At 42.8% G+C, this 27757-nt stretch overlaps 1 protein-coding gene across 1 annotated transcript; it reads left to right on the top strand.

The window, feature by feature from the left end:
- The first annotated feature begins 1153 nt into the window (after positions 1-1153).
- Positions 1154-27705, top strand: gys1 (glycogen synthase 1 (muscle)). Its single transcript, XM_090197486.1, has 16 exons — positions 1154-1431; positions 4396-4514; positions 9371-9552; positions 11216-11407; positions 15678-15863; positions 17085-17229; positions 17570-17687; positions 19999-20119; positions 21503-21609; positions 21735-21794; positions 23125-23317; positions 23794-23920; positions 24271-24366; positions 24631-24794; positions 24873-24953; positions 26015-27705. The coding sequence occupies exons 2-16, from the start codon at positions 4397-4399 to the stop codon at positions 26261-26263; spliced, it is 2139 nt and encodes a 712-aa protein (XP_090053612.1). The 5' UTR covers positions 1154-1431; position 4396; the 3' UTR covers positions 26264-27705.
- The last annotated feature ends 52 nt before the right edge of the window (positions 27706-27757 follow it).

Genomic DNA, 27757 nt, shown 5'->3' with positions numbered 1-27757 from the left:
ATCTGGGGGCGGCCCGTCAGGAAGTCCAGGATCCAGTTGCAAAGGGAGGTGTTTAGTCCCAGAGTTCTTAGCTTATTGATGAGCTTTGAGGGCACTATGGTGTTGAACGCTGAGCTGTAGTCAATGAATAGCATTCTCACATAGGTGCTCCTTTTGTCCAGGTGGGAAAGGGCAGTGTGGAGTGCAATAGAGATTGCATCAGTGGAACTTATAATTAAACAGACTTTCCAAACGTGGGTCTGTTGTAGACCCATGCAGTTCCTCAGCGAAGTCAGTTCCTTTCGGATTTCCTCATTTCAAAATAAAAGTCCCCCCACAAGTTCTGACTTTTTTTTGTTGCAGGTATGGCGCACCTGCAGAACTTTAATTATGACGTAAGGTAAGCGGAGAGGAAGTGGGTATACAACAGACAGACATTTGAAAAGTCTGTTTAATTTATGTTCAGTTTTTTAAAAATCTCAATTTCCCCACTGCATTAGGACCAACCCTACAGACAATCTACATAGTAAATTGAAATTGAACTTCTGGCTTTGCAAGCTAATTCCTAACAAGGCTAGTATGTAAATACTACTGTTGCTAAAAGCATCTAGCTTCTTGGAGGTTGGGAGATTGGGAACCCATCTGGGCTAGCTAAAGCCAACTTTATAGAATTGCTAGTTGGCTAGTAGTATTTTTTTTTCTTTACCTGCAAATCTGCAAATGCCCCATGTGGGCAATGACGTGTGTGTGTGTGTGTGTGTGTGTGTGTGTGTGTGTGTGTGTGTGTGTGTGTGTGTGTGTGTGTGTGTGGAGAGAGAGACATGCAAGAGGAAAAACTATAAGTTCGGTAAGGTTTCACAGCATATAAGAACTGAGAGCGGGGCTTGCTGCATGGTCAAATGTCATTCTGTAGTCACGTTGTCGGTTGTACTTTCCGCTATACTCCAATCTGACACTCAACGAACATTATAAATAACTTGCTTGCCCTTTTCTCTCCTCTTTGAAAAATAAAAAAAGACAGACCAGTTGCTCACGTTGCTCACGATTCCCTCTCCTTCGATTGACAACAAAGTCCACCAACCAGAGTCCGTGTTAGTGAACTCAGTAAACCAATTGTGCATTTTGGTTTGTGAAAACGACCCATTTCCCATGGGCGGGGCCTGTACCCCATAGAAATCAAGGGGTCAAGAACGCCATCTCATGAATAATGTGAAAGGGGCGGTACTTTAGCCGATACAACCCCGCCCCCTTACGTGCAGTAATCCGCACACAGACGTTATTTCATTTTGTCCATCAACATGACACACTGTGCATTAAACCAATGTGAATCTCCAGCATTCGCATGAGGCTTCCGCCCCCTCTGCTATCTCAAGTTTTTTTGTTGATTGATTTAAACAGATGCTAACGTTGCCATAGCTTGCTTTACCGAACTTGGTACGACACCGGTTTAGGGTAAGTAACCTTCACCACTTCAGTGGGGTTGATGATAATTCCATGTTTTCTGGAACGTATAGCCTATGAGGACGTGTATTATTGCCGAGGTTAGGAGAGCGTCGTCTGCATCGCGATGTGTTTGCTGTCATAGTCACACTGTGTTCTGGCTGGGCAAGCAGTCTTTCCTGATACAGTGTGTCGTTGCAATGTAGCGGATGACAGTAAACACGTTACATTGTTATCATTATTAGTAACAAAGCGGTGTTTCATATTTATAAATGATAGTGTGTTGTTCGCTGCTGGAGTGTCTGTGTTGGAGGTGTGACTGAGCGGCACGAGCGAAGAGGAGGCCTCGGACAGTACTAGTAGCCATCAACCTGTTCCCAGGCAGCCCTACAGGCTTCTTTAGGATGTATAATGGACTTCATTCATAGTCAGGAAGAGAAAGTAGCCTCAGACATGGTCAGTGTGACATAGACTATCATGTATGATATATATTAGCCTGCCCTGGCTGAGTAGGTCTCATCTGTCTTTTACAGCTTTATCATTCATCAAATGTGTGTGTGAGAGAGAGAAGAAAAAAGGGGGAGAACATTCTCTCGATCATCACAAGTGTGTTACACTACAGTATTATGACTTGCTCTATATGACATGTCTCTACATTTCCAACAACAGTCTGAAACCATGGGAGTTGGTTTTGCCCGAGCCACAGCATGCCAACAGTCGACCAGCTTTGGGTTGCTGCAACTAGTGTCGTAAATCACCCTGCAATATTTCATCATGGTGCTGTGTGTCACCAGCATCGTTTGTTGTCCAAGCTATTTCACAGAAGCTGAGGGGTGTGTGTCACATTCAGTATTTTTCTGGCATGACAGGAATGTCTGGTCAGAACATGTCACTAAAATAGTGTAGTAACTTCCTGGACCTAGGCTCTACTCAGAGCCCACCTGCACCTCTCTCATCCTCTCCCTCCCTCCACCTCTTATACCTTACCCCCCCCCTCGTCCTCTTCCTCCCTCCACCTCTTCTACCTTACCCCTCTCTTCCTTGTCCTCTCCCTCCCTCCACCTCTTCTACCTTCCCTCTCTTCCTTGTCCTCTCCCTCCCTCCACCTCTTCTACCTTCCCTCTCTTCCTTGTCCTCTTCCTCCCTCCACCTCTTCTACCTTCCCTCTCTTCCTCGTCCTCTCCCTCCCTCCACCTCTTCTACCTTCCCTCTCTCTTCCTCTCCCTCCCCATACCTCTTCTACCTCCCCTCTCTCTTCCTCTCCCTCCCCCCACCTCTTCTACCTTCCCCCTCTTGTCTTCCACTACTTTACATTACAGTTGATGACTGTACTTCCACAAATATTTCACTCTCTCTCTCACACACAAACAGATCACACTCACGCACTCACGCACACACACACACCACACAAATCACATTCTCTCTCACACACCCATATGCACACACACAACACTGCATACTGTCTCTCTCATTCTCACACACACTCCTAGAACCCCATAAGACACAGAGGAGCTAGTTGGAACAGCCTCTTCTCATTGGCTTTTTAAAGACTGAAGGTGTGTGCCAGTCTGGCAGTTCTTTGGGCTGTGAAGGAGATTGCCTAACACTCAGCTGCCCAGCTGCTCTCCAACCGATATCCTGGTCTCAACAAATCTCATTTGAACATAAACCATCTCTCCCATTCTGACGTCATTTTTATCCAGCCTTCTCAGTTTGCAAAGTAGACCAGTGACTCAGTCAATCAAATGTATTTAATTAATCCCTTTTGACATCAGCGGCTGACACAAATACTTCTACAGATACCCAGCCTAAAATCCCCAAAGAGCAAGCAATGTGGAAAAAGTCCCACGAGAGAGAGGTGTGTGTGTGTGTGTACTGTGTGTGTGATATATATATCCCCCGCCACATAGACTATAGCAGCATAGATAGGAACACAGTAACAACTGTAGCAGTGATGAATAAATACATGTCCATTGGGGTGGAGGCAGAGTAAAGACTGTCGGCGGGGGGGGGGGGGGCCATAGGGAGAGCAGCAGACTAAATTACCATTGAGGGGGTGGAGGCAGAGTAAAGACTGTGGGGGGGGGGACCATAGGGAGAGCAGCAGACTAAATTACCATTGAGGGGGTGGAGGCAGAGTAAAGACTGTCGGGGGGGGGGGGGGGGGGCATAGGGAGAGCAGCAGACTAAATTACCATTGAGGGGGTGGAGGCAGAGTAAAGACTGTGGGGGGGGGGACCATAGGGAGAGCAGCAGACTAAATTACCATTGAGGGGGTGGAGGCAGAGTAAAGACTGTCGGCGGGGGGGGGAGCAAGTGAAATAAAATATAAATAATCATTTTTTACTGACGTATTTTTAGACCACGACATCCCAGTTCTCTCTAAGCTGAGTGTACTGAGGTAGTTGTAACCATCCACTCTCTCAATGGTCTTAGCAATCTGGGCGCCAGGTGGCCTAGCGGTTAGAGGCAGGTGGCCTAGCGGTTAGAGGCAGGTGGCCTAGCGGTTAGAGGCAGGTGGCCTAGCGGTTAGAGGCAGGTGGCCTAGTAACCGGAAGGTTGCAAAATCAAATCCCCGAGCTGACAAGGTCAAAATCCGTCGTTCTGCCCCTGAACAGGCAGTTAACCCACTGTTCCTAGTCCGTCATTGAAAATAAGAATTTGTTCTTAACTGACTTGCCTAGTTAAATAAAGGTACAATAAACTGATATGTAAAAATGCTGGAAAGTGAGCACACATTCACTTTAACCCTTAACCTCACTGACTCTAATCCTAGCCAATGGTAACTTTTCAACCTCACCCCTTAACCTCACTGACTCTACACCTAGCCCCATTTCTTTTCCACCTCAATGATGACCCCCATGTCTAACTACATCTTCAGCTATTTTATCAGCTGAATATACCCTTCCTTCCAAAAAACAATGTGTGTGTGTCTCATGACATGTCTAAACCATGTGTGTTGTTGTTCTTTCCCAGCATGCCTCTGGCTCGCAGCCTGTCCATCACCTCCCTGTCGGGGTTGGAGGAGTGGGATGAGGAGTTTGACCTGGAGGACGCTGTCCTCTTCGAGATCGCATGGGAGGTGGCCAACAAAGGTATCACTGTGTGTAATGACAGTATATTAGTAATAACTCTTGGTTCTGTGTGTAATAATAACTCTTGGTTCTGTGTGTAATAACTCTTGGTTCTGTGTGTAATAACTCTTGGTTCTGTGTGTAACGACAGTATATTAGTAATAACTCTTGGTTCTGTGTGTAATAATAACTCTTGGTTCTGTGTGTAACGACAGTATATTAGTAATAACTCTTGGTTCTGTGTGTAACGACAGTATATTAGTAATAACTCTTGGTTCTGTGTGTAATGACAGTATATTAGTAATAACTCTTGGTTCTGTGTGTAACGACAGTATATTAGTAATAACTCTTGGTTCTGTGTGTGACGACAGTATATTAGTAGTAACTCTTGGTTCTGTGTGTAATGACAGTATATTAGTAATAACTCTTGGTTCTGTGTGTAACGACAGTATATTAGTAATAACTCTTGGTTCTGTGTGTAACGACAGTATATTGGTAATAACTCTTGGTTCTGTGTGTAATAACTCTTGGTTCTGTGTGTAACGACATTATATTAGTAATAACTCTTGGTTCTGTGTGTGACGACAGTATATTAGTAATAACTCTTGGTTCTGTGTGTAATAACTCTTGGTTCTGTGTGTAACTCTTGGTTCTGTGTGTAATAATAACTCTTGGTTCTGTGTGTAACGACAGTATATTAGTAATAACTCTTGGTTCTGTGTGTAACGACAGTATATTAGTAATAACTCTTGGTTCTGTGTGTAACGACAGTATATTAGTAATAACTCTTGGTTCTGTGTGTAACGACAGTATATTAGTAATAACTCTTGGTTCTGTGTGTAATGACAGTATATTAGTAATAACTCTTGGTTCTGTGTTTAACGACAGTATATTAGTAATAACTCTTGGTTCTGTGTGTAATGACAGTATATTAGTAATAACTCTTGGTTCTGTGTGTAATAATAACTATTGGTCCTGTGTGTAATGACAGTATATTAGTAGTAACTCTTGGTTCTGTGTGTAATGACAGTATATTAGTAATAACTCTTGGTTCTGTGTGTAATGACAGTATATTAGTAATAACTCTTGGTTCTGTGTGTAACGACAGTATATTAGTAATAACTCTTGGTTCTGTGTGTAATGACAGTATATTAGTAATAACTCTTGGTTCTGTGTGTAATAACTCTTGGTTCTGTGTAATGACAGTATATTAGTAATAACTCTTGGTTCTGTGTGTAGTAATAACTCTTGGTTCTGTGTGTAATGACAGTATATTAGTAATAACTCTTGGTTCTGTGTGTAATGACAGTATATTAGTAATAACTCTTGGTTCTGTGTGTAACGACAGTATATTAGTAATAACTCTTGGTTCTGTGTGTAACGACAGTATATTAGTAATAACTCTTGGTTCTGTGTGTAACGACAGTATATTAGTAATAACTCTTGGTTATGTGTGTAACGACAGTATATTAGTAATAACTCTTGGTTATGTGTGTAATGACAGTATATTAGTAATAACTCTTGGTTCTGTGTGTAGTAATAACTCTTGGTTCTGTGTGTAATGACAGTATATTAGTAATAACTCTTGGTTCTGTGTGTAATGACAGTATATTAGTAATAACTCTTGGTTCTGTGTGTAATAATAACTCTTGGTTCTGTGTGTAACGACGGTATATTAGTAATAACTCTTGGTTCTGTGTGTAATGACAGTATATTAGTAATAACTCTTGGTTCTGTGTGTAATAATAACTCTTGGTTCTGTGTGTAATGACAGTATATTAGTAGTAACTCTTGGTTCTGTGTGTAATGACAGTATATTAGTAATAACTCTTGGTTCTGTGTGTAATGACAGTATATTAGTAATAACTCTTGGTTCTGTGTGTAATGACAGTATATTAGTAATAACTCTTGGTTCTGTGTGTAATGACAGTATATTAGTAATAACTCTTGGTTCTGTGTGTAATAATAACTCTTGGTTCTGTGTGTAATGACAGTATATTAGTAATAACTCTTGGTTCTGTGTGTAATGACAGTATATTAGTAATAACTCTTGGTTCTGTGTGTAATGACAGTATATTAGTAATAACTCTTGGTTCTGTGTGTAATGACAGTATATTAGTAATAACTCTTGGTTCTGTGTGTAATGACAGTATATTAGTAATAACTCTTTGTTCTGTGTGTAATAATAACTCTTGGTTCTGTGTGTAATGACAGTATATTAGTAATAACTCTTGGTTCTGTGTGTAATAACAGTATATTAGTAATAACTCTTGGTTCTGTGTGTAAGGACAGTATATTAGTAATAACTCTTGGTTCTGTGTGTAATGACAGTATATTAGTAATAACTCTTGGTTCTCTGTGTAACGACAGTATATTAGTAATAACTCTTGGTTCTGTGTGTAATGACAGTATATTAGTAATAACTCTTGGTTCTGTGTGTAGTAATAACTCTTGGTTCTGTGTGTAATGACAGTATATTAGTAATAACTCTTGGTTCTGTGTGTAATAACTCTTGGTTCTGTGTAATGACAGTATATTAGTAATAACTCTTGGTTCTGTGTGTAGTAATAACTCTTGGTTCTGTGTGTAATGACAGTATATTAGTAATAACTCTTGGTTCTGTGTGTAATGACAGTATATTAGTAATAACTCTTGGTTCTGTGTGTAACGACAGTATATTAGTAATAACTCTTGGTTCTGTGTGTAATGACAGTATATTAGTAATAACTCTTGGTTCTGTGTGTAATAACTCTTGGTTCTGTGTAATGACAGTATATTAGTAATAACTCTTGGTTCTGTGTGTAGTAATAACTCTTGGTTCTGTGTGTAATGACAGTATATTAGTAATAACTCTTGGTTCTGTGTGTAATGACAGTATATTAGTAATAACTCTTGGTTCTGTGTGTAACGACAGTATATTAGTAATAACTCTTGGTTCTGTGTGTAACGACAGTATATTAGTAATAACTCTTGGTTCTGTGTGTAACGACAGTATATTAGTAATAACTCTTGGTTATGTGTGTAACGACAGTATATTAGTAATAACTCTTGGTTATGTGTGTAATGACAGTATATTAGTAATAACTCTTGGTTCTGTGTGTAGTAATAACTCTTGGTTCTGTGTGTAATGACAGTATATTAGTAATAACTCTTGGTTCTGTGTGTAATGACAGTATATTAGTAATAACTCTTGGTTCTGTGTGTAATAATAACTCTTGGTTCTGTGTGTAACGACAGTATGTTAGTAATAACTCTTGGTTCTGTGTGTAATGACAGTATATTAGTAATAACTCTTGGTTCTGTGTGTAATAATAACTCTTGGTTCTGTGTGTAATGACAGTATATTAGTAGTAACTCTTGGTTCTGTGTGTAATGACAGTATATTAGTAATAACTCTTGGTTCTGTGTGTAATGACAGTATATTAGTAATAACTCTTGGTTCTGTGTGTAATGACAGTATATTAGTAATAACTCTTGGTTCTGTGTGTAATGACAGTATATTAGTAATAACTCTTGGTTCTGTGTGTAATAATAACTCTTGGTTCTGTGTGTAATGACAGTATATTAGTAATAACTCTTGGTTCTGTGTGTAATGACAGTATATTAGTAATAACTCTTGGTTCTGTGTGTAATGACAGTATATTAGTAATAACTCTTGGTTCTGTGTGTAATGACAGTATATTAGTAATAACTCTTGGTTCTGTGTGTAATGACAGTATATTAGTAATAACTCTTGGTTCTGTGTGTAATGACAGTATATTAGTAATAACTCTTGGTTCTGTGTGTAACGACAGTATATTAGTAATAACTCTTGGTTATGTGTGTAACGACAGTATATTAGTAATAACTCTTGGTTATGTGTGTAATGACAGTATATTAGTAATAACTCTTGGTTCTGTGTGTAGTAATAACTCTTGGTTCTGTGTGTAATGACAGTATATTAGTAATAACTCTTGGTTCTGTGTGTAATGACAGTATATTAGTAATAACTCTTGGTTCTGTGTGTAATAATAACTCTTGGTTCTGTGTGTAACGACAGTATGTTAGTAATAACTCTTGGTTCTGTGTGTAATGACAGTATATTAGTAATAACTCTTGGTTCTGTGTGTAATAATAACTCTTGGTTCTGTGTGTAATGACAGTATATTAGTAGTAACTCTTGGTTCTGTGTGTAATGACAGTATATTAGTAATAACTCTTGGTTCTGTGTGTAATGACAGTATATTAGTAATAACTCTTGGTTCTGTGTGTAATGACAGTATATTAGTAATAACTCTTGGTTCTGTGTGTAATGACAGTATATTAGTAATAACTCTTGGTTCTGTGTGTAATAATAACTCTTGGTTCTGTGTGTAATGACAGTATATTAGTAATAACTCTTGGTTCTGTGTGTAATGACAGTATATTAGTAATAACTCTTGGTTCTGTGTGTAATGACAGTATATTAGTAATAACTCTTGGTTCTGTGTGTAATGACAGTATATTAGTAATAACTCTTGGTTCTGTGTGTAATGACAGTATATTAGTAATAACTCTTGGTTCTGTGTGTAATAATAACTCTTGGTTCTGTGTGTAATGACAGTATATTAGTAATAACTCTTGGTTCTGTGTGTAATAACAGTATATTAGTAATAACTCTTGGTTCTCTGTGTAACGACAGTATATTAGTAATAACTCTTGGTTCTGTGTGTAATGACAGTATATTAGTAATAACTCTTGGTTCTGTGTGTAGTAATAACTCTTGGTTCTGTGTGTAATGACAGTATATTAGTAATAACTCTTGGTTCTCTGTGTAACGACAGTATATTAGTAAACTCTTGGTTCTGTGTGTAATGACAGTATATTAGTAATAACTCTTGGTCCGTGCCTCTGTGCAGTTGGTGGGATTTACACAGTGATCCAGACCAAAGCCCGTCTGACGGCAGAGGAATGGGGAGAAAACTATTTCCTGGTTGGTCCGTACGTGGAGAGTAACGTCCGTACCCAGGTGGAGCTGATTGAGCCCACCAACCCTGCCCTTAAGAGAGCCATAGACAAGATGAATTCCAGTGGATGTAAGGTACAGACCCGCACAGAGACCCGCACAGAGACCCGCACAGAGACCCGCACAGAGACCCACACCAGTTTGCTGGCACTGTTAAAGTACTTAAAGGGGAAATCTGCAGTTGCTTCATCCATTTTTGATTCTTTAAGAATATAACTTATTTAAATGCCTCATGAGCTCAGTTTAACTGTCGTACCCCACCACAACCCAAAATATATAAGCTTGATTTACTCCAATGTTTGTAAACATTAAACAAACACCATATAAATCAAACATGGTTAAAACTATCAGTGTGATATCATGGATGGTCAGTCCATAGTTCTGTCTGAGTTTGAGAGTGGTTACATTTCCCCAGCCCCACCCCTCAGCTTTTTACCAAACTGCAGATTGTCGCTTTAAAGCAGCTGCATCTAACATTAGCACCAAAGGAGAATAAAATCCATGAGACTAAAATGTGCTTTTTAGAACCCAGTGTGAAGTTTCTAATTAGAATTCGTACCTCAACTAGCCTGTGTGTGTGTGCAGCTTCCTGAATTACCATTGGTTCTCCATCGTGACGTTGACAACAATATGAAAAAAACATTAGCAGTACATAACTTATTCACGTCCTTGCAATTGAAGTTTTTTGGGGGATTATGATGAGGTTAAAAGCAGTATTATTCTATTTTAGGCATTTCTAAGCAGTGTCCTTCGGTTTTTAAAAAGGTTTGATCAGTGACGTCAACCTTGCCTCAGAAGCCCCTGTGCACCCCAAGACCCCACCTAACACTGGTCCATGTCATTGGCCTTTCCCCAGGACACACACACACACAGTATTGTATAACTAACCTTGTGGGGACACACAAGTCAGTTCCATTCAAAATCATATTTTCCCTAACCCTAACCCTAGTTCCTAACCCTAAACTTAATTCTAACCCGAGCACTAATTCTAACCTTAACCCTAAACCGCCTAGAAATAGTATTTGACCTTGTGGGGACTAACAAAATGTCCCCAGTTTGTCAAAAATACATTTGTATACTTCTGGTCCCCACAAGTATAGTTGAACACGTCCACACACACACAAACACAGTGTCCCTCCTTCTCTCTGTATTTATTTCACTCTATCCTTCACTCTGTCCCTGTCGTTCTAATCTCTGGTATTTCTGTTAAAAGGTTAAAGACTGTATCAGTGTCACACACACTGCTGTCTATTTCTGGTAGGCAGTCTGTAGCGTGTGTGTAGTGTGCATGTGCAGTTCATATGTGTAAGTGTGTGTGCCATACTGAGTCACTCCTTGGCATTCTAGGTGTGCATTGTCATAGCAGTGCAGTGCACCATGGGAAAGCCCTGTGTAGTGAGGTCAGATCATTTGATTGGATGAGAGCGATACTGTGCCGTAATCGTCCTCACTTCAGGACTGGAAGTTGTGGAACATATGTGTAAATCATTGTGTAAGCTCCCAGTTCTTTATGGTATAAACAGCAAGAAATGGCTTTTTAATTATCTGTACTGGGCCACAACAAATAAACATATACATGTCAAACACTCTATGTCCAGACTGTGACCACATTGAAAATATGCTAAATGTGTTGCGACACTATGGCTAACAGCACCTGCCTGGCTAGCAAGCTACTTTAAAAACACTGACCCCAGTCTCTTTCTCACCCTTTCTCTCTCACTCTCTCTCTTCACCCCAGGTGTACTTTGGTCGTTGGCTGATTGAGGGCAGTCCATACGTGGTGCTGATAGATGTGGCGTTCACTGCCTGGAACCTGGATAAGTGGAAAAAAGAGTTGTGGGACAACTTCTCTATCGGGGTGCCCTGGTTCGACCGCGAGGCCAACGACGCCGTCCTCTTTGGCTTCTTGACCGCCTGGTTACTAGGGGAGGTGGGTTGCTGCCACAGAGGGTCAGGGATAATGGGTTACTAGGAGAGGTGGGTTGCTGCCACAGAGGGTCAGGGATAATGGGTTACTTGGAGAGGTGGGTTGCTGTCAGGGATAATGGGTTACTGGGAGAGATGGGTTGCTGTCAGGGATAATGGGTTACTGGGAGGGGTGGGTTGCTGTCAGGGCTAATGGGTTACTGGGAGAGGTGGGTTGCTGTCAGGGCTAATGGGTTACTGGGAGAGGTGGGTTGCTGTCAGGGATAATGGGTTACTGGGAGAGGTGGGTTGCTGTCAGGGATAATGGGTTACTGGGAGAGGTGGGTTGCTGTCAGGGAGGGTCAGGGATAATGGGTTACTATGAGAGGTGGGTTGCTGCCAGGGATAATGGGTTACTATGAGAGGTGGGTTGCTGCCAGGGATAATGGGTTACTAGGAGAGGTGGGTTGCTGCCAGGGAGGGTCAGGGATAATGGGTTACTGGAAGAGGTAGGTTGCTGTCAGGGATAATGGGTTACTGGGAGAGGTGGGTTGCTGCCAGGGAGGGTCAGGGATAATGGGTTACTATGAGAGGTAGGTTGCTGTCAGGGAGGGTCAAGGATAATGGGTTACTAGGAGAGGTGGGTTGCTGTCGGAGGGTCAGGGATAATGGGTTACTGGGAGAGGTGGGTTGCTGTCAGGGATAATGGATTACTAGGAGAGGTGGGTTGCTGTCAGGGAGGGTCAGGGATAATGGGTTACTAGGAGAGGTGGGTTGCTGCCAGGGAGGGTCAGGGATAATGGGTTACTAGGAGAGGTGGGTTGCTGCCAGGGAGGGTCAGGGATAATGGGTTACTGGGAGAGGTGGGTTGCTGCCAGGGAGGGTCAGGGATAATGGGTTACTAGGAGAGGTGGGTTGCTGTCAGGGATAATGGGTTACTAGGAGAGGTGGGTTGCTGTCAGGGATAATGGGTTACTAGGAGAGGTAGATTGCTGTCAGGGATAATGGGTTACTAGGAGAGGTGGGTTGCTGTCAGGGATAATGGGTTACTAGGAGAGGTGGGTTGCTGTCAGGGAGGGTCAGGGATAATGGGTTACTAGGAGAGGTGGGTTGCTGTCAGGGAGGGTCAGGGATAATGGGTTACTAGGAGAGGTAGGTTGCTGCCAGAGAGGGTCAGGGATAATGGGTTACTAGGAGAGGTGGGTTGCTGTCTGAGGGTCAGGGATAATGGGTTACTAGGAGAGGTGGGTTGCTGTCAGGGATAATGGGTTACTAGGAGAGGTGGGTTGCTGTCAGGGAGGGTCAGGGATAATGGGTTACTAGGAGAGGTAGGTTGCTGCCAGAGAGGGTCAGGGATAATGGGTTACTAGGAGAGGTGGGTTGCTGTCTGAGGGTCAGGGATAATGGGTTACTAGGAGAGGTGGGTTGCTATCAGGGATAATGGGTTACTAGGAGAGATAGATTGCTGTCAGGGATAATGGGTTACTAGGAGAGGTGGGTTGCTGTCAGGGATAATGGGTTACTAGGAGAGGTGGGTTGCTGTCAGGGAGGGTCAGGGATAATGAGTTACTAGGAGAGGTGGGTTGCTGTCAGGGAGGGTCAGGGATAATGAGTTACTAGGAGAGGTGGGTTGCTGCCACAGAGGGTCAGGGATAATGGGTTGAATGGGGATAAGGGGGGCGTGGCCTACATACTGCTCACTGTTATAAGTAGGTGGTTCTAGCCCAGTAGTCGCCAACCTTTTCTGAGTCAAGATCACTTTCGCAGTCAAAAAGCAAGCTGAGATCTACTGCTCAGATTTATTTTTTACATTCACCTCACACAAACAGTTTTGTAGGAATGAGGTTTGGGCAGTAGGCCTTATACATTATCACAGAATACTGGCTATATGATTGGCCTGCCAATATTGTTAATCAGACCATATTTCAAAACTTGAGCTTTGATAACAAAATAGATCAGTTGGTTTAGCAGTTGTGAGTCACTGTGAAGCATGAATTTAAATAATTGTCTTTTTTATTTTACTGGACTGATGGTACCTGCAGCTGATGGTCAACGAGGCTTTTTTATTTTGCTGGACTGATGGTACCTGCAGCTGATGGTCAACGAGGCTTTTTTATTTTACTGGACTGATGGTACCTGCAGCTGATGGTCAACGAGGCTTTTTTATTTTACTGGACTGATGGTACCTGCAGCTGATGGTCAACGAGGCTTTTTTATTTTACTGGACTGATGGTACCTGCAGCTGATGGTCAACGAGGCTTTTTTATTTTACCGGACTGATGGTACCTGCAGCTGATGGTCAACGAGGCTTTTTTATTTTGCTGGACTGATGGTACCTGCAGCTGATGGTCAACGAGGCTTTTTTATTTTGCTGGACTGATGGTACCTGCAGCTGATGGTCAACGAGGCTTTTTTATTTTACCGGACTGATGGTACCTGCAGCTGATGGTCAACGAGGCTTTTTTATTTTACTGGACTGATGGTACCTGCATCTGATGGTCAACGAGGATTTTTTATTTTACCGGACTGATGGTACCTGCAGCTGATGGTCAACGAGGCTTTTTTATTTTACTGGACTGATGGTACCTGCAGCTGATGGTCTACGAGGCTTTTTTATTTTGCTGGACTGATGGTACCTGCAGCTGATGGTCAACGAGGCCAAATCACCACGTCAATGATCTTCAGGTCGAAAAGTCGGAGCTCTAGAAAGATGCCAGAGTTTCCGACTTGGAATTCCGGGTTAGATGACCGTTCAAAACTATTTTTCCCAACCACCTCTCACGATCTCTGCTCTCTCCTTCCTTTCCTCCGGTGAGACTGACCAGAGAGAGGGGACACCGTCTTCCACCTGATGGCGAAACTCGGTCGCACCGCATCTGCCTCATAAACAAATTCATGATGTTCCTGTGACCAGAGAAAGTGAAATATTCCATAATATTAAAATGGACACGATGAGCTGCTAATAATAATAAAAGGCAGGGCTGTTGATACTTGGCTACTCTTTCATTACAGCTGCAGCCTGAGTGGAAGTACGGAGATGTGTGTTTTCTAATAGTGACAGAGCTGAATAGAAACTTAAACACTCATAAAAACAGCAGCTCTTTGCTGTATTCGTAGACAGGTTGGTCATTGGTTTTAAAAGTGATTCACGGTGATTTGAGCTTTCCGATTGGGCAGCGTAGTAGGTGCACTTGATTTAGTCACAGATTTGCCGGGTATGCAGAGTTTGTCTCATGGGAACACTTTGCTTACCCGGTGCGCAGGACGTTTGAATCAAGTGCACCTACCAGCAACAGCTCAACACGATCTAAAAAAGGAGTGCAATACTTTATCGTTCGTTGGCTTTTCTACAGAAGTATTTCATAGACTAGGAATGTTTTGAAGATCGCGATCGACCGGTTGGCGACCACTGTTCTAGCCAGATTAATAATGGCTTGTGTCAGTTCAAGTTTACAATTCATTAGTAACAGTATTCCGTATAAGGTTCCGTATTAACCCCACATTGTCTTCCTCCAGTATGCTGGCTATTATATTAACCCCACATTGTCTTCCTCCAGAATGCTGGCTATTATATTAACCCCACATTGTCTTCCTCCAGAATGCTGGCCCATTAACCCCACATTGTCTTACTCCAGTATGCTGGACCATTATATTAACCCCACATTGTCTTCCTCCAGAATGCTGTCCCATTATATTAACCCCACATTGTCTTCCTCCAGTATGCTGGCTATTATATTAACCCCACATTGTCTTCCTCCAGAATGCTGGCCCATTAACCCCACATTGTCTTACTCCAGTATGCTGGACCATTATATTAACCCCACATTGTCTTCCTCCAGAATGCTGTCCCATTATATTAACCCCACATTGTCTTCCTCCAGTATGCTGGCTATTATATTAACCCCACATTGTCTTCCTCCAGAATGCTGGCCCATTAACCCCACATTGTCTTACTCCAGTATGCTGGACCATTATATTAACCCCACATTGTCTTCCTCCAGAATGCTGTCCCATTATATTAACCCCACATTGTCTTCCTCCAGTATGCTGGCCCATTATATTAACCCCACATTGTCTTCCTCCAGTATGCTGGACCATTATATTAACCCCACATTGTCTTCCTCCAGTATGCTGGACCATTATATTAACCCCACATTGTCTTCCTCCAGAATGCTGGCCCATTATATTAACCCCACATTGTCTTCCTCCAGAATGCTGGCCCATTATATTAACCCCACATTGTCTTCCTCCAGTATGCTGGCCCATTATATTAACCCCACATTGTCTTCTTCCAGTATGCAGCGCAGTGTGAGGAGCCTCCCCATATCCTGGCCCATTTCCATGAGTGGCTGGCAGGCCTGGGCTTGGCGCTGTGTAGACAAAGACAGTTGCCCGTGGCAACCATCTTCACCACCCACGCCACCCTGCTGGGACGCTACCTGTGTGCCGGCAGCGTGGACTTCTACAACAACCTCGCCGATGTGAGTGTATCTGTGTGTTTGTGTGTACACATGTGGTGATGTCATGATCTGTGGTGTGTGTTGGTCAGGGTTGGGATGTCATGTTTACTTTGTTCTGATTGCTCTGTCTTTGTGCATCTTCACCATCATTCACAGGTAACTGACCTCACAGTAAGCGCTGTGGGTCATTCTAGGTTGTTTGAAGGTCAGTTGTATCACCCTAGCTAGTATCTTTTGCCCTGATCTTAAATCAACCCCTAGTCCCCTACTTAGTATTCACTAGTGTAGATCTGAAAGGGAACTGTTACCAGATGATACCAAGCTGATGCTTCTAGAGTTAGTGGAGAACTGTTACCATACTGATACCAATCTGATGCTTCTAGAGTTAGTGGAGAACTGTTACCATACTGATACCAATCTGATGCTTCTAGAGTTAGTGGAGAACTGTTACCATACTGATACCAATCTGATGCTTCTAGAGTTAGTGGAGAACTGTTACCAGATGATACCAAGCTGATGCTTCTAGAGTTAGTGGAGAACTGTTACCATACTGATACCAATCTGATGCTTCTAGAGTTAGTGGAGAACTGTTACCATACTGATACCAATCTGATGCTTCTAGAGTTAGTGGAGAACTGTTACCATACTGATACCAATCTGATGCTTCTAGAGTTAGGGGAGAACTGTTACCATACTGATACCAATCTGATGCTTCTAGAGTTAGTGGAGAACTGTTACCATACTGATACCAATCTGATGCTTCTAGAGTTAGTGGAGAACTGTTACCATACTGATACCAATCTGATGCTTCTAGAGTTAGTGGAGAACTGTTACCAGACTGATGATACCAATCTGATGCTTCCAGAGTTACGCAAGTGTGTGGAAGGTGGGGCGGGCAGGACCTTAGCATTTTTAGCATGTTGGTTTTTAGCATCTAGTCTGTCCTGTTTCATCGACCCTGGATTGCTCCACTAAAACAGTGAAAGCACTTAGTTGATGTGCTATTTACTTGGCCCACAACTGCTGAACGTTGTGGGTCAGTGTCTCCCAGCCTCTTCACCACAGCCACCACAGCCACCACAGCCACTACTCTAGATCAGATAGGCTTTGTTTTATGATCAAAAATAATTGAGAATATGTTTTTTTGCAAGTTATTTATTCAATTAACTTTAGCTCATAGTAGGTAATAGCTTAGTCTTGGTGAGTGGAATTGAGGATTTGGAATTGTCCTCTCTGTCTCAGTTCAACGTGGATAAGGAGGCGGGGGATAGACAGATCTACCATCGGTATTGTCTGGAGAGGACAGCAGCACGCTGCGCTCATGTCTTCACCACCGTCTCTCAGATCACAGCCGTTGAGGCAGAGCACCTGCTCAAGAGGAAACCAGGTGTGTGTGTGCATGTCTGTCACAGGAATTCCTGTCAAGTCTCTGTTTTTTTTTAAACCTTTTAACCTCTTTGTTTGTTCTTAGTTGACTGTCTGGCTAACCTCTTCTGTTATCTCTACCTCTCCTCTCTCTTGTTATCTCTACCCCTCATCTCCTGTTCTTTCTCTACCTCTCTTCTCTTGTTATCTCTACCTCTCCTCTCTCTTGTTATCTCTACCCCTCATCTCCTGTTCTTTCTCTACCTCTCTTCTCTTGTTATCTCTACCTCTCCGTCTCCTGTTCTCTCTCTCTCTCTCCCTTTCCTGTTCTCCCTCTCTCCTTCTCCCCCGCCACCCCACAGACATAATCACCCCTAACGGGCTGAACGTGAAGAAGTTCTCTGCCATGCATGAGTTCCAGAACCTGCACGCCCAGAGCAAGAACCGTATCCAGGAGTTCATCAGAGGTCACTTCTATGGGTCAGTGGGGTCACCACCCAAACACAAATATACTATATATACATACTGCTGACCCACTAGGCACAGATGTCATTTCAATGTCTATTTTTGATTGTCATTATGTTGAGTTGTCAACTAATGTAAATTCAACAAAACATGATCACCATCACATTGGATTTAGGTTCAAAGTTGGGTGGAAAAAAATAAGAAATTCCCTTATGTTTATTTTTGTTGTTGATTCAACATTATCACATTTGTTTTGTTTAAATGATGTGGAAACAATGTTAATTTAACCCGTTTTTTTTCCCAGTGATGGGAGTGTTACCTATCATATTAATAGACAACCATAGAAACAGCCTGTTGCTTGAACCTTATTGACACTATCATTTTCAGGGTTTGATACTGTGGCCATAACAGCGCGACACATGTTTTGGTCGCAAGGGTGCCAGTTACATATCTTTTTTTATCATGATTTATTCAAACAGTAATGTGCAACTGACCAAAAATAAATCAAGTTTCTGAAGAGGCAACATTGTCACGGGAATGCCCCTGTCTGTGTGTGTCAGGACTTGACATACAGGGGAGGTTTAGAAACCCTCCATCAGTGGCCCCCTGGCCAGTGGAAAACACATTTTAATAATGCTATTTTTAATCTAGGCTATATAATTTATTTTAAAAAATGGATTCCCAAAGCTTTTCGTTCGTTATGTCGGTTATTTATCACTCGCTCTGCACACGGCCTATAGATGATCTGATGCGCAGAAAGAACGCGCAGCTCTGAAACAGCTGGTTGTTGTGTTGAGGAAAGCAGTAGGAAAGATGTTACAAGTTATATCTAGCAGTAAATGCTAAGGCCAGAATGGGTATGCAACCCAGGTAAAACGTTCTTGTTTAAATATTGGCGATGCACAAAATCAGTCATGGAATAGCCTACCTTGAAAATCAGATATTTCTTCTCCACTATTTGGTTGTTGAAGTCATTGGTTATGGTAGCCGATTTACAACTTCTACTGCTCCAATAGAATTATTACGTGATTGAATTTCTGATCAGTTTTTGAGATTCAGGTGCTTTCGTTTGTTTCCCGCTGTTTCAATTGAAGCCTGTTGCGGTAAAACCCTATGCGGTTATTATGTTTGCTTCAACTTGGTTTTCTATACAAAGGTAGTTTGGCCGGTGTTGTAAATAAGAATTTGTTCTTAACTGACTCGATTAGTAGGTTCACTTATTTATTTTTAAAGTGGTGAGACTGACTAGCTACCACATGTACAGACACGTTGTTGTGTTTGTGTCAGGAGCATGCTGTCTATTTAGTAAGGCAATGTCCACATTATTGTGACATTTTAGAATGTAAAAGTTTTGTGAATGTCAATGCATAATACTATTGGTTAGGCCTATTAAAAACAGAATGCATTATTCATAGTGGAAACGCTTTGGGGGGAATTTTATTTTTCTATAGGCTATTACAACAATGACAATGTAGCTCCTTCAAAATTTGCCTACAATTTAAGTGCTTAAAAAAAATATTTAAAGTCCTTGAATTTGACTTTCCGATGTCTGTATGAACCCTGTATAGGCGACTTACTCAGCCCACAAATTAAATATAAAATCACCTGCTGTCAGATCTTGTATTTTTTTCTTCGGGCCAGTAGCTTTCAGTTGGCACTGGCCCAGTGTGTCTCGCACAGTTACCAGAATGTCAAGCCCTGCTGTGTGCTTAGCCGTTAGCAGTGTTAATGAGTGTCTAACCGTTTTGGGGTGAATGGAAAGACACTTAAAAGGTCGATACAACGTAGCCTAGCAGAATCATTATGATTTGCACCAATCCAGTGGCCATTGTTTTGAAAACTGCATCACAAGTGACTACAGAAACACAGTTAGCCAAACACAACTGTCTGGCTGGTGCTCACCTGAGTTCAAGGGGAACAACACCCCAAAAAAACTTGATTGCTGACATTTTGAGACTGTATCAACAGTGGACTAATTAAACAAATGTCAAAATATAGTTTGTGGTATTTTTCTTTAATTTGCTAAGATTCTCAATCTCATTATCAAATTATACATACCCCAACCTTCATTTTAATGATTTACATCTTGATTATGGAGAACAAGGGAATTAATTAATGAATGTGGTTGGATGAGGGTTGGGGTCCGTTCCATTTCAATTCAGGAAATAACCTGAATTCCAATATCAATTCTCATAGAGAAGCAAATGGAATGTCGGTTTACTTTTGGAATTGACTGAATTGAAATGAAATTGACCCCAACCCTGGTCTGGACATGTGGTCAGGTGATGGTCTCATCTTGAATGGTTGTTGTTGTCCCACCCGCCAGGCACCTGGACTTCAACCTGGACAAGTGTCTGTTCCTGTTCATCGCTGGGAGGTATGAGTTCAGCAACAAAGGAGCTGATATCTTCTTGGAGGCTTTGGCCAGACTCAACTATCTACTGAGAGTAAGCTGTGTGTGCGTGTGTCCGGCACTGTGTGTGTGTGTGTACACGTGTATCAGAAAATGTGTGTGCGTTCCGAAAGTATTCAGACCCCTCAACTTTTTCCACATTTTGTTAGGTTACTGCCTTATTCTAAAATTGATTTGGGAAAAAATCCCTCATTAATCTACACACGATACCCCATAATGACAAAGCAAAAACAGGTTTTTAGACATTTTTGCAAATGTATTACAACAACAACAAAATATTATATCAAATTGACATAAGTCTTCAGACACTTTACTCAGTACGTTGTTGAAGCACCTTTTGCAGTGATTACAGCCTCGAGTCTTCTTGGGTATGACGCTACAAGCTTGGCACACTTGTATTTGGGACGTTTCTCCCATCCTTCTCTGGAGATCCTCTCAAACTCTTGTCAGGTTGGATGGGGAGCGTTGCTGCACAGCTATTTTCAGGTCTCTCCAGAGATGTTTGATTTGGTTCAAGTCCGGGCTCTGCCTGGGCCACTCAAGGACATTCAGAGACTTGTCCCAAAGCCACTCCTGCATTGACTTGGCTGTGTGTTTAGGGTCGTTGTCCTGTTGGAAGTTGAGTCTTTGCCCCAGTCTGACGTCCTGAGTGCTCTGGAGCAGGTTTTCATCAAGGATCTCTGTGTACTTTGCTCCGTTCATCTTTCCCTCGTTCCTGACTAGTTTCCCAGTCTCTGCCCCTGAAAAACATCCCCACAGCAGGATGCTGCCACCACCATGCTTCACTGTAGGGATGGTGGCAGGTTTCCTCCAGACGTGACACTTTGCATTCAGGCCAAAGAGTTCAATCTTGGTTTCATCAGACCAGAGAATCCTGTCTCAGAGCTCTGCAAACAATTCCTTTGACCTCATGGCTTGGTTTTTGCTCTGACATGCACTGTAAACTGTGGGCTTATAGACAGGTGTGCCTTTCCAAATCAGGTCCAATCAGGTCCAATCAATTGAATTTACCACGGGTGGACTCCAATCAAGTTATAGAAACATCTCAAGGATGATTCATGGAAATAGGATGCACCTGAGCTCAATTACGAGTCTCCTAGCAAAGGGTCTGAATACTTATGTAAATAAGGTATTTCTGTTTATTCTTAAATAAGGTATTTTTTTTAGATGTTTGCAAACATTTCTAAAAACCTGTTCACTTTCATTATGGGTTATTGTGTTTAAAAAAAATCAATTTTAGAATAAGGCTGGAATGTAATAAAATGTGTAAAAAGTCAAGGGATCTGAATACTTCCTGAATGGACTGTATGTCTGTGTGAGTGTACATATCCATTGTCTACCTGTCTGTCGGTTAGTTGGATGTATTCAAGAATCTTGCAGGTATTTACTCCCTCCCTGCCTCCTCTCTCTCCCCCAGGTCAACCACAGCGATGTGACTGTCGTTGCGTTCTTCATCATGCCTGCGCGGACCAACAACTTCAACGTGGAGACGCTGAAAGGCCAAGCAGTCAGGAAGCAGCTCTGGTAATGACAACGCCACCATGGCTGTTTCCTGCCACAGAGGGAGACACTGGCATGTGAGAAAATAATAAAACGGATGTATTTCTAGTGACTAATAACTGGACTTTGTTTTGACATCCTCATGGCAGGGATACCGCTCAAACAGTGAAGGAACGCTTCGGAAAGAAACTATATGAATCACTGCTGGTGTAAGTGGACCTCTATGAATCACTGTCCTGTAAACCCATATCAATCACTGTCCTGTAAACCCATATGAATCACTGTCCTGTAAACCCATATGAATCACTGTCCTGTAAACCCATAAGAATCACTGCTGGTGTAAGTGGACCTCTATGAATCACTGTCCTGTAAACCCATAAGAATCACTGCTGGTGTAAGTGGACCTCTATGAATCCCCATTTGTGCTGTTGAACTACCAGTACAACAACTGTATGAACCCATATGAATCACTGTCCTGTAAACCCATATGAATCACTGCCCTGCAAACCCATGTCAAATGTATTTATATAGCCCTTCTTACATCAGCTGATATCTCAAAGTGCTGTACAGAAACCCAGCCTAAAATCCCAAATAGCAACCAATGCAGGTGTAGAAGCACGGTGGCTAGGAAAAACTCCCTAGAAAGGCCAAAACCTAGGAAGAAACCTAGAGAGGAACCTGGCTATGAGGGGTGGCCAGTCCTCTTCTGGCTGTGCCGGGTGGAGATTATAACAGAACATGGCCAATATGTTCATAAATGACCAGCATGGTCAAATAATAATAATCACAGTAGTTGTCGAGGGTGCAACAAGTCAGCACATCAGGAGTAAATGTCAGTTGGCTTTTCATAGCCGATCATTGAGAGTCTCTCTACCGCTCCTGCTGTCTCTAGAGAGTTGAAAACAGCGGGTCTGGGACAGGTAGCACGTCCGGTGAACAGGTCAGCGTTCTATAGCCGCAGGCAGAACAGTTGAAACTGGAGCAGCAGCATGGCCAGGTGGACTAGGGACAGCTAGGAGTGAATCACTGTCCTGTAAACCCATATGAATCACTGTCCTGTAAACCCATATGAATCACTGTCCTGTAAACCCATATGAATCACTGTCCTGTAAACCCATATGAATCACTGTCCTGTAAACCCATATTAATCACTGTCTTGTAAACCCATATGAATCACTGTCCTGTAAACCCATATGAATCACTGTCCTGTAAACCCATATTAATCACTGTCCTGTAAACCCATATGAATCACTGTCCTGTAAACCCATATGAATCACTGTCCTGTAAACCCATATGAATCACTTTCCTGTAAACCATTATTACTGTAAGAGAGCTTATAGACTACAGTTTGTATGAATTACTTTGTGTTAGTTAAAGAGAAGGGAAGCCCACACACATTTGATTCATGCTGATGTGTCTGCCTCTTGGCCTTCATCAGAGCTTTTGTGCTGGTTTGTATTTTACACCCTTAGTAAAATCTACCTTTGTGCTGGTTTGTATTTTACACCCTTAGTAAAATCTACCTTTGTGCTGCATTAGTGGGCAGTTGCCGGACGTGTCCAAGATGCTGAGTAAGGACGACTTCACCATGATGAAGCGTGCCATCTTTGCCACCCAGAGGCAGTGCCAGCCTCCCATCTGTACCCACAACATGCTGGAGGACAGCAACGACCCCATCCTCACTTGCATTCGCCGCATCGGCCTGTTCAACAGCTCTGCCGACCGCGTCAAGGTAGAGTGATTGATTCATTTAAATAATTTGATAATTAAACGTATTAGGCAGCTCCAGCCGGAGACGACGTTACATAGCCTATGTCAACAATCCTCCAGGATAAAAACACGGCTCATTGCCATTGTCCTCATTTGCTAGTGAGATGGCATGTGGGCCATACTGACACTTTACAAATACATAGCCGTCACACTGTGCTCTGCTCTGGTCCCTCCCGTCACACAAATGTCATTACTATAACACTATCCTGCTACTGATGCACAGACCAGTCTGGGCTAGAAACCATTGCTCAGCCCGCTGCAGAGCTGGGGGTCAAATGGGTTCAACTGCTTCAAAATAATTCCTCTCTTCCTCTTCTTCTGCACTGATTGGAAGACTTGTAAAACTGGTGTAAATAATATGGTGGAAGTGCATCTCTTTCATCTGGTCAACTCTGTCCTCATCCCCTGCTTCATTTGTGTTTCCCATCATCCTTTTAGGTGATCTTCCACCCAGAGTTCCTGTCCTCCACCTCTCCCCTCCTGCCGATGGATTATGAAGAGTTTGTAAGAGGCTGCCATCTTGGAGTGTTCCCCTCTTACTATGAACCGTGGGGATATACACCAGGTAGACTCTTATAGATACTATGGACCACCAGGTAGACTCTTATAGATACTATGAACCACCAGGTAGACTCTTATAGATACTATGAACCACCAGGTAGACTCTTATAGATACTATGAACCACCAGGTAGACTCTTATAGATACTATGAACCACCAGGTAGACTCTTATAGATACTATGAACCACCAGGTAGACTCTTATAGATACTATGAACCACCAGGTAGACTCTTATAGAACCTATGAACCACCAGGTAGACTCTTATAGATACTATGAACCATGGAGATATGGTTGTCTTGTACATTGGCTGTATGGCATATACAAGTATATTTACTTCAATCTCTCTCTTTCTCAGCTGAGTGTACAGTCATGGGGATCCCCTCAATCTCTACCAACCTCTCTGGGTTTGGCTGCTTCATGGAGGAACACATAGCTGATCCCTCAGCATACGGTGTGTTCAGAATGTGTCCAAGTCAAGGTTGTTAAGTGTCGTCCAAGGGGCTGATTAAACATTCTACATTTAGATAAGTAATGGTCCCTGTATAATATGTCGTTTAGATGAGGCTTTTATCCAAAGAGACAGTCATTCATGTTACGTTGTACGTATGGGGTGGTTCCAGTGGGAATTGAACCCACAACCTTTGGCATTACAAACGCCATTCTCTACCAACTGATCTCCAGTAGATTTGACTAATGCTGTTGTCCTCTACCTCAGGAATCTACATCCTTGATCGACGGTACAGAGGGGTTGATGAGTCATGTAACCAGCTCACGTCGTACCTGTTCCAGTTCTGTCAGCAGAGCCGGCGCGCCAGGATCATCCAGCGTAACCGAACCGAGCGTCTGAGTGACCTTCTGGACTGGAGATACCTGGGCAGGGTGAGAACTTTCACCTTTACCAAGAGAAGAAATGTCAACCGTTCTACTAATAACTATCATCTCTCCTCTCTCCTTCAGTATTACATATCAGCTCGTCACATGGCCCTGGCTAAAGCCTTCCCAGATACCTACTTCTACCAACCTCATGACTCTGACACTGTAAGTCTGTCTGTCTGGAGAGGAGATGCTGTTTCCTCCTTTTGGGTAACAATGGGTACTTTAATAATTCTACACCGTTAGAAACCACCTAGTACCTAATGGTGCCCGGGGGAGATGAGTAAAACATGTGTTCTTTATTCACTCAGTAGGAATCTGCTGTAGTGGACCTTTGTAGTTGGACTCTTCTTGTTTACCAATTACCTGGAGGGCTGAGGGTTATAACAGGGGTGTTTACTCAATTACCTGGAGGGCTGAGGGTTATAACAGGGGTGTTTACTCAATTACCTGGAGGGCTGAGGGTTATAACAGGGGTGTTTACTCAATTACCTGGAGGGCTGGGGGTTATAACAGAGGTGTTTACTCAATTACCTGGAGGGCTGAGGGTTATAACAGGGGTGTTTACACAATTACCTGGAGGGCTGAGGGTTATAACAGGGGTGTTTACACAATTACCTGGAGGGCTGAGGGTTATAACAGGGGTGTTTACACAATTACCTGGAGGGCTGAGGGTTATAACAGGGGTGTTTACACAATTACCTGGAGGGCTGAGGGTTATAACAGGGGTGTTTACTCAATTACCTGGAGGGCTGAGGGTTATAACAGGGTTTTAGAAGTTTGCAAGTTTTCCTTCATCCCTTGTACTTTATCAATTAAGGTCATATTAATTAGGCACTCCCCTCACCTGGTTGTCTCTGTCCTCATTGGATACAATTTGAAAGGAACTAACAAAAGAAAGCAGACACGACCCTGACGGGTTTGAGTTGGACACCCCTGGTTTATTTCATATGTGAAATAAGATATAAATCTGGATTAGTTAATCTTATGAGAAAGTGTCAGAGATTCAACATACTGCTATGCTACTCTGGCTGTGTTTAGACAGGCAGCCCAATTCTGATTTAACTAATTGGTATTTTGGCCAATCAGATCTGAAATACATCTGACGTGATTGGTCAAAAGATCAATTGGTGAACTACACATCAGAATGTGTCTGCCTGTCTAAACACAGCCATGGTGTGTTGTCTGTGTCGTACCCTCTAAAACCCACCAACCTTTCTTTTCAGGCCCAAGGTTTCCGTTACCCTAGACCGGCCTCTGTGCCCCCATCTCCGTCTCTGTCGCGCCACTCCTCCCCCCGCCAGAGCGAGGCGGAAGAAGATGATGACCGCTATGATGAAGATGCAGAGGCAGAGAAAGACCGATTGAACATCCGCCAGCCCTTGACCCTGCCCAGTAAAAAGGGTCCCACCTTGCCTTACACCCTGCCAGGTGCCAATGGAGAGAAGAACGGAGCCACCGGTGTGAAAAACTGACTGTCTCACACACACAACATACACAAACGGACATATGCTGATACTCACTACACACACGTTACAAACACGGCACTCTTATCTTGACCGTCTCCACTTCCATAATATAGATCTGACAACTGCTGAAGAGATGAGCTCTTTACAGTGTGTTATTCATCCAGCAGCCGGAACGTCTTCCAAACCTACATGCAGCTCCGCCTCTGTGGGTATCCTGTACTGACATGGAGGAGGAGAGGGAAAGGATGGCTAGCCGGGTGATGTTTCCTTGAGTTAAAGAGCCCAGCTTTGAGATAACAAAGGGGGATAACTTGGAGTATATAGGAGGGTTACCTCTGGTCAGTAATCTAGGTTACCTCTGGTCAGTAATCTAGGTTACCTCTGGTCAGTAATCTAGGTTACCTCTGGTCATTAATCTAGGTTACCTCTGGTCCACAGGAGGCTGCTGAGGGAGGAACAGCTGGAATAATGGCTGAAACCATGTGTTTGATACCATTCCAGGTATTCTGCTCCAGCCATTACCACGAGCCCGTCCTCCCCAATTAAGGTGCCACCAACCTCCTGTGCTCTGGTCCTTAATCTAGGAATTTATGAAATCCTTGCCAGTGTTGACTAACATGAGTTGTAACTGAGGCTAAGATAACCATATAACCAGTGGTATCATCAGGATAAAAAAAAACTAGGGCTAATTAGTCTTGCTATCAAGGGCAAAGGCATTGGCCCACTATGTCATAGTCACACAACCAACCCAACAGCAGCAATTTTCCTGTTCAGACACTGTAGCAGTAACAGCAACCCAACCAGCAGCAGCACTTCCCTGGGCTAGGAAACCAATAAGCAACACATTTAGAGCTGGGCCCATAGAGTTAGACTAGATAGATGTACTGTATGTAGCCCGTTTTCTGCATGGACATTGCCATTGACGGCTTCTACCACAGATACTAAGATGAGTCCTCTTTCTAACTCTATGGCTGAGCCTCAGAACGTCCTGCCGAAGAGCCTCCTGCTGAAACAGGCCTTTCTGTGGGCGTTGTCATCGTCTCTGGGCCTTGTACTGTATTAGAACCGGCATTACTGTGTGTAAAAACTGTTGATTGGTCACCTTTTAACCTTTCAGTCAGTGAGCCTGTGTTTGAGTGTTTTTCTTTGTGTGTGTGTGTGTGAATGTATTTGTGATGGAACACTGATTCTGCCTGCACTCTGATGTTTAGGTAAATAGGTGGGGCTTCCGTCCTGAAAAGCTAGAGGTGTTTTTAGACGACAGACTATTAGAGAGGAGCGAAGGGAAAAGGTCACAGGTTTTGGTGGATCCTATTCCCAGCTGTGCACAGCCAGAAACCAAGATGAGTTGATCCAGATCCCACACTGCTGTGTCAGTTTGTTTGTTTGTTACAATCACACACCAGAGGAAGAGAAAATAAAGTATATTCTATGTATTAATGATGAAACACAGGACTCTTCTCTTTTTGTTGGGGTTTCACTACAACAGGAAATACTGCG

This window comes from Oncorhynchus mykiss, chromosome 13 (assembly GCF_057628025.1).
Source record: "Oncorhynchus mykiss isolate SJ-2025 chromosome 13, ASM5762802v1, whole genome shotgun sequence".
NCBI classification, from domain to species: domain Eukaryota; kingdom Metazoa; phylum Chordata; class Actinopteri; order Salmoniformes; family Salmonidae; genus Oncorhynchus; species Oncorhynchus mykiss.
The sequence above is the reverse complement of the archived record's forward strand: the minus strand, read 5'-3'. Positions and strand labels throughout refer to the sequence as shown.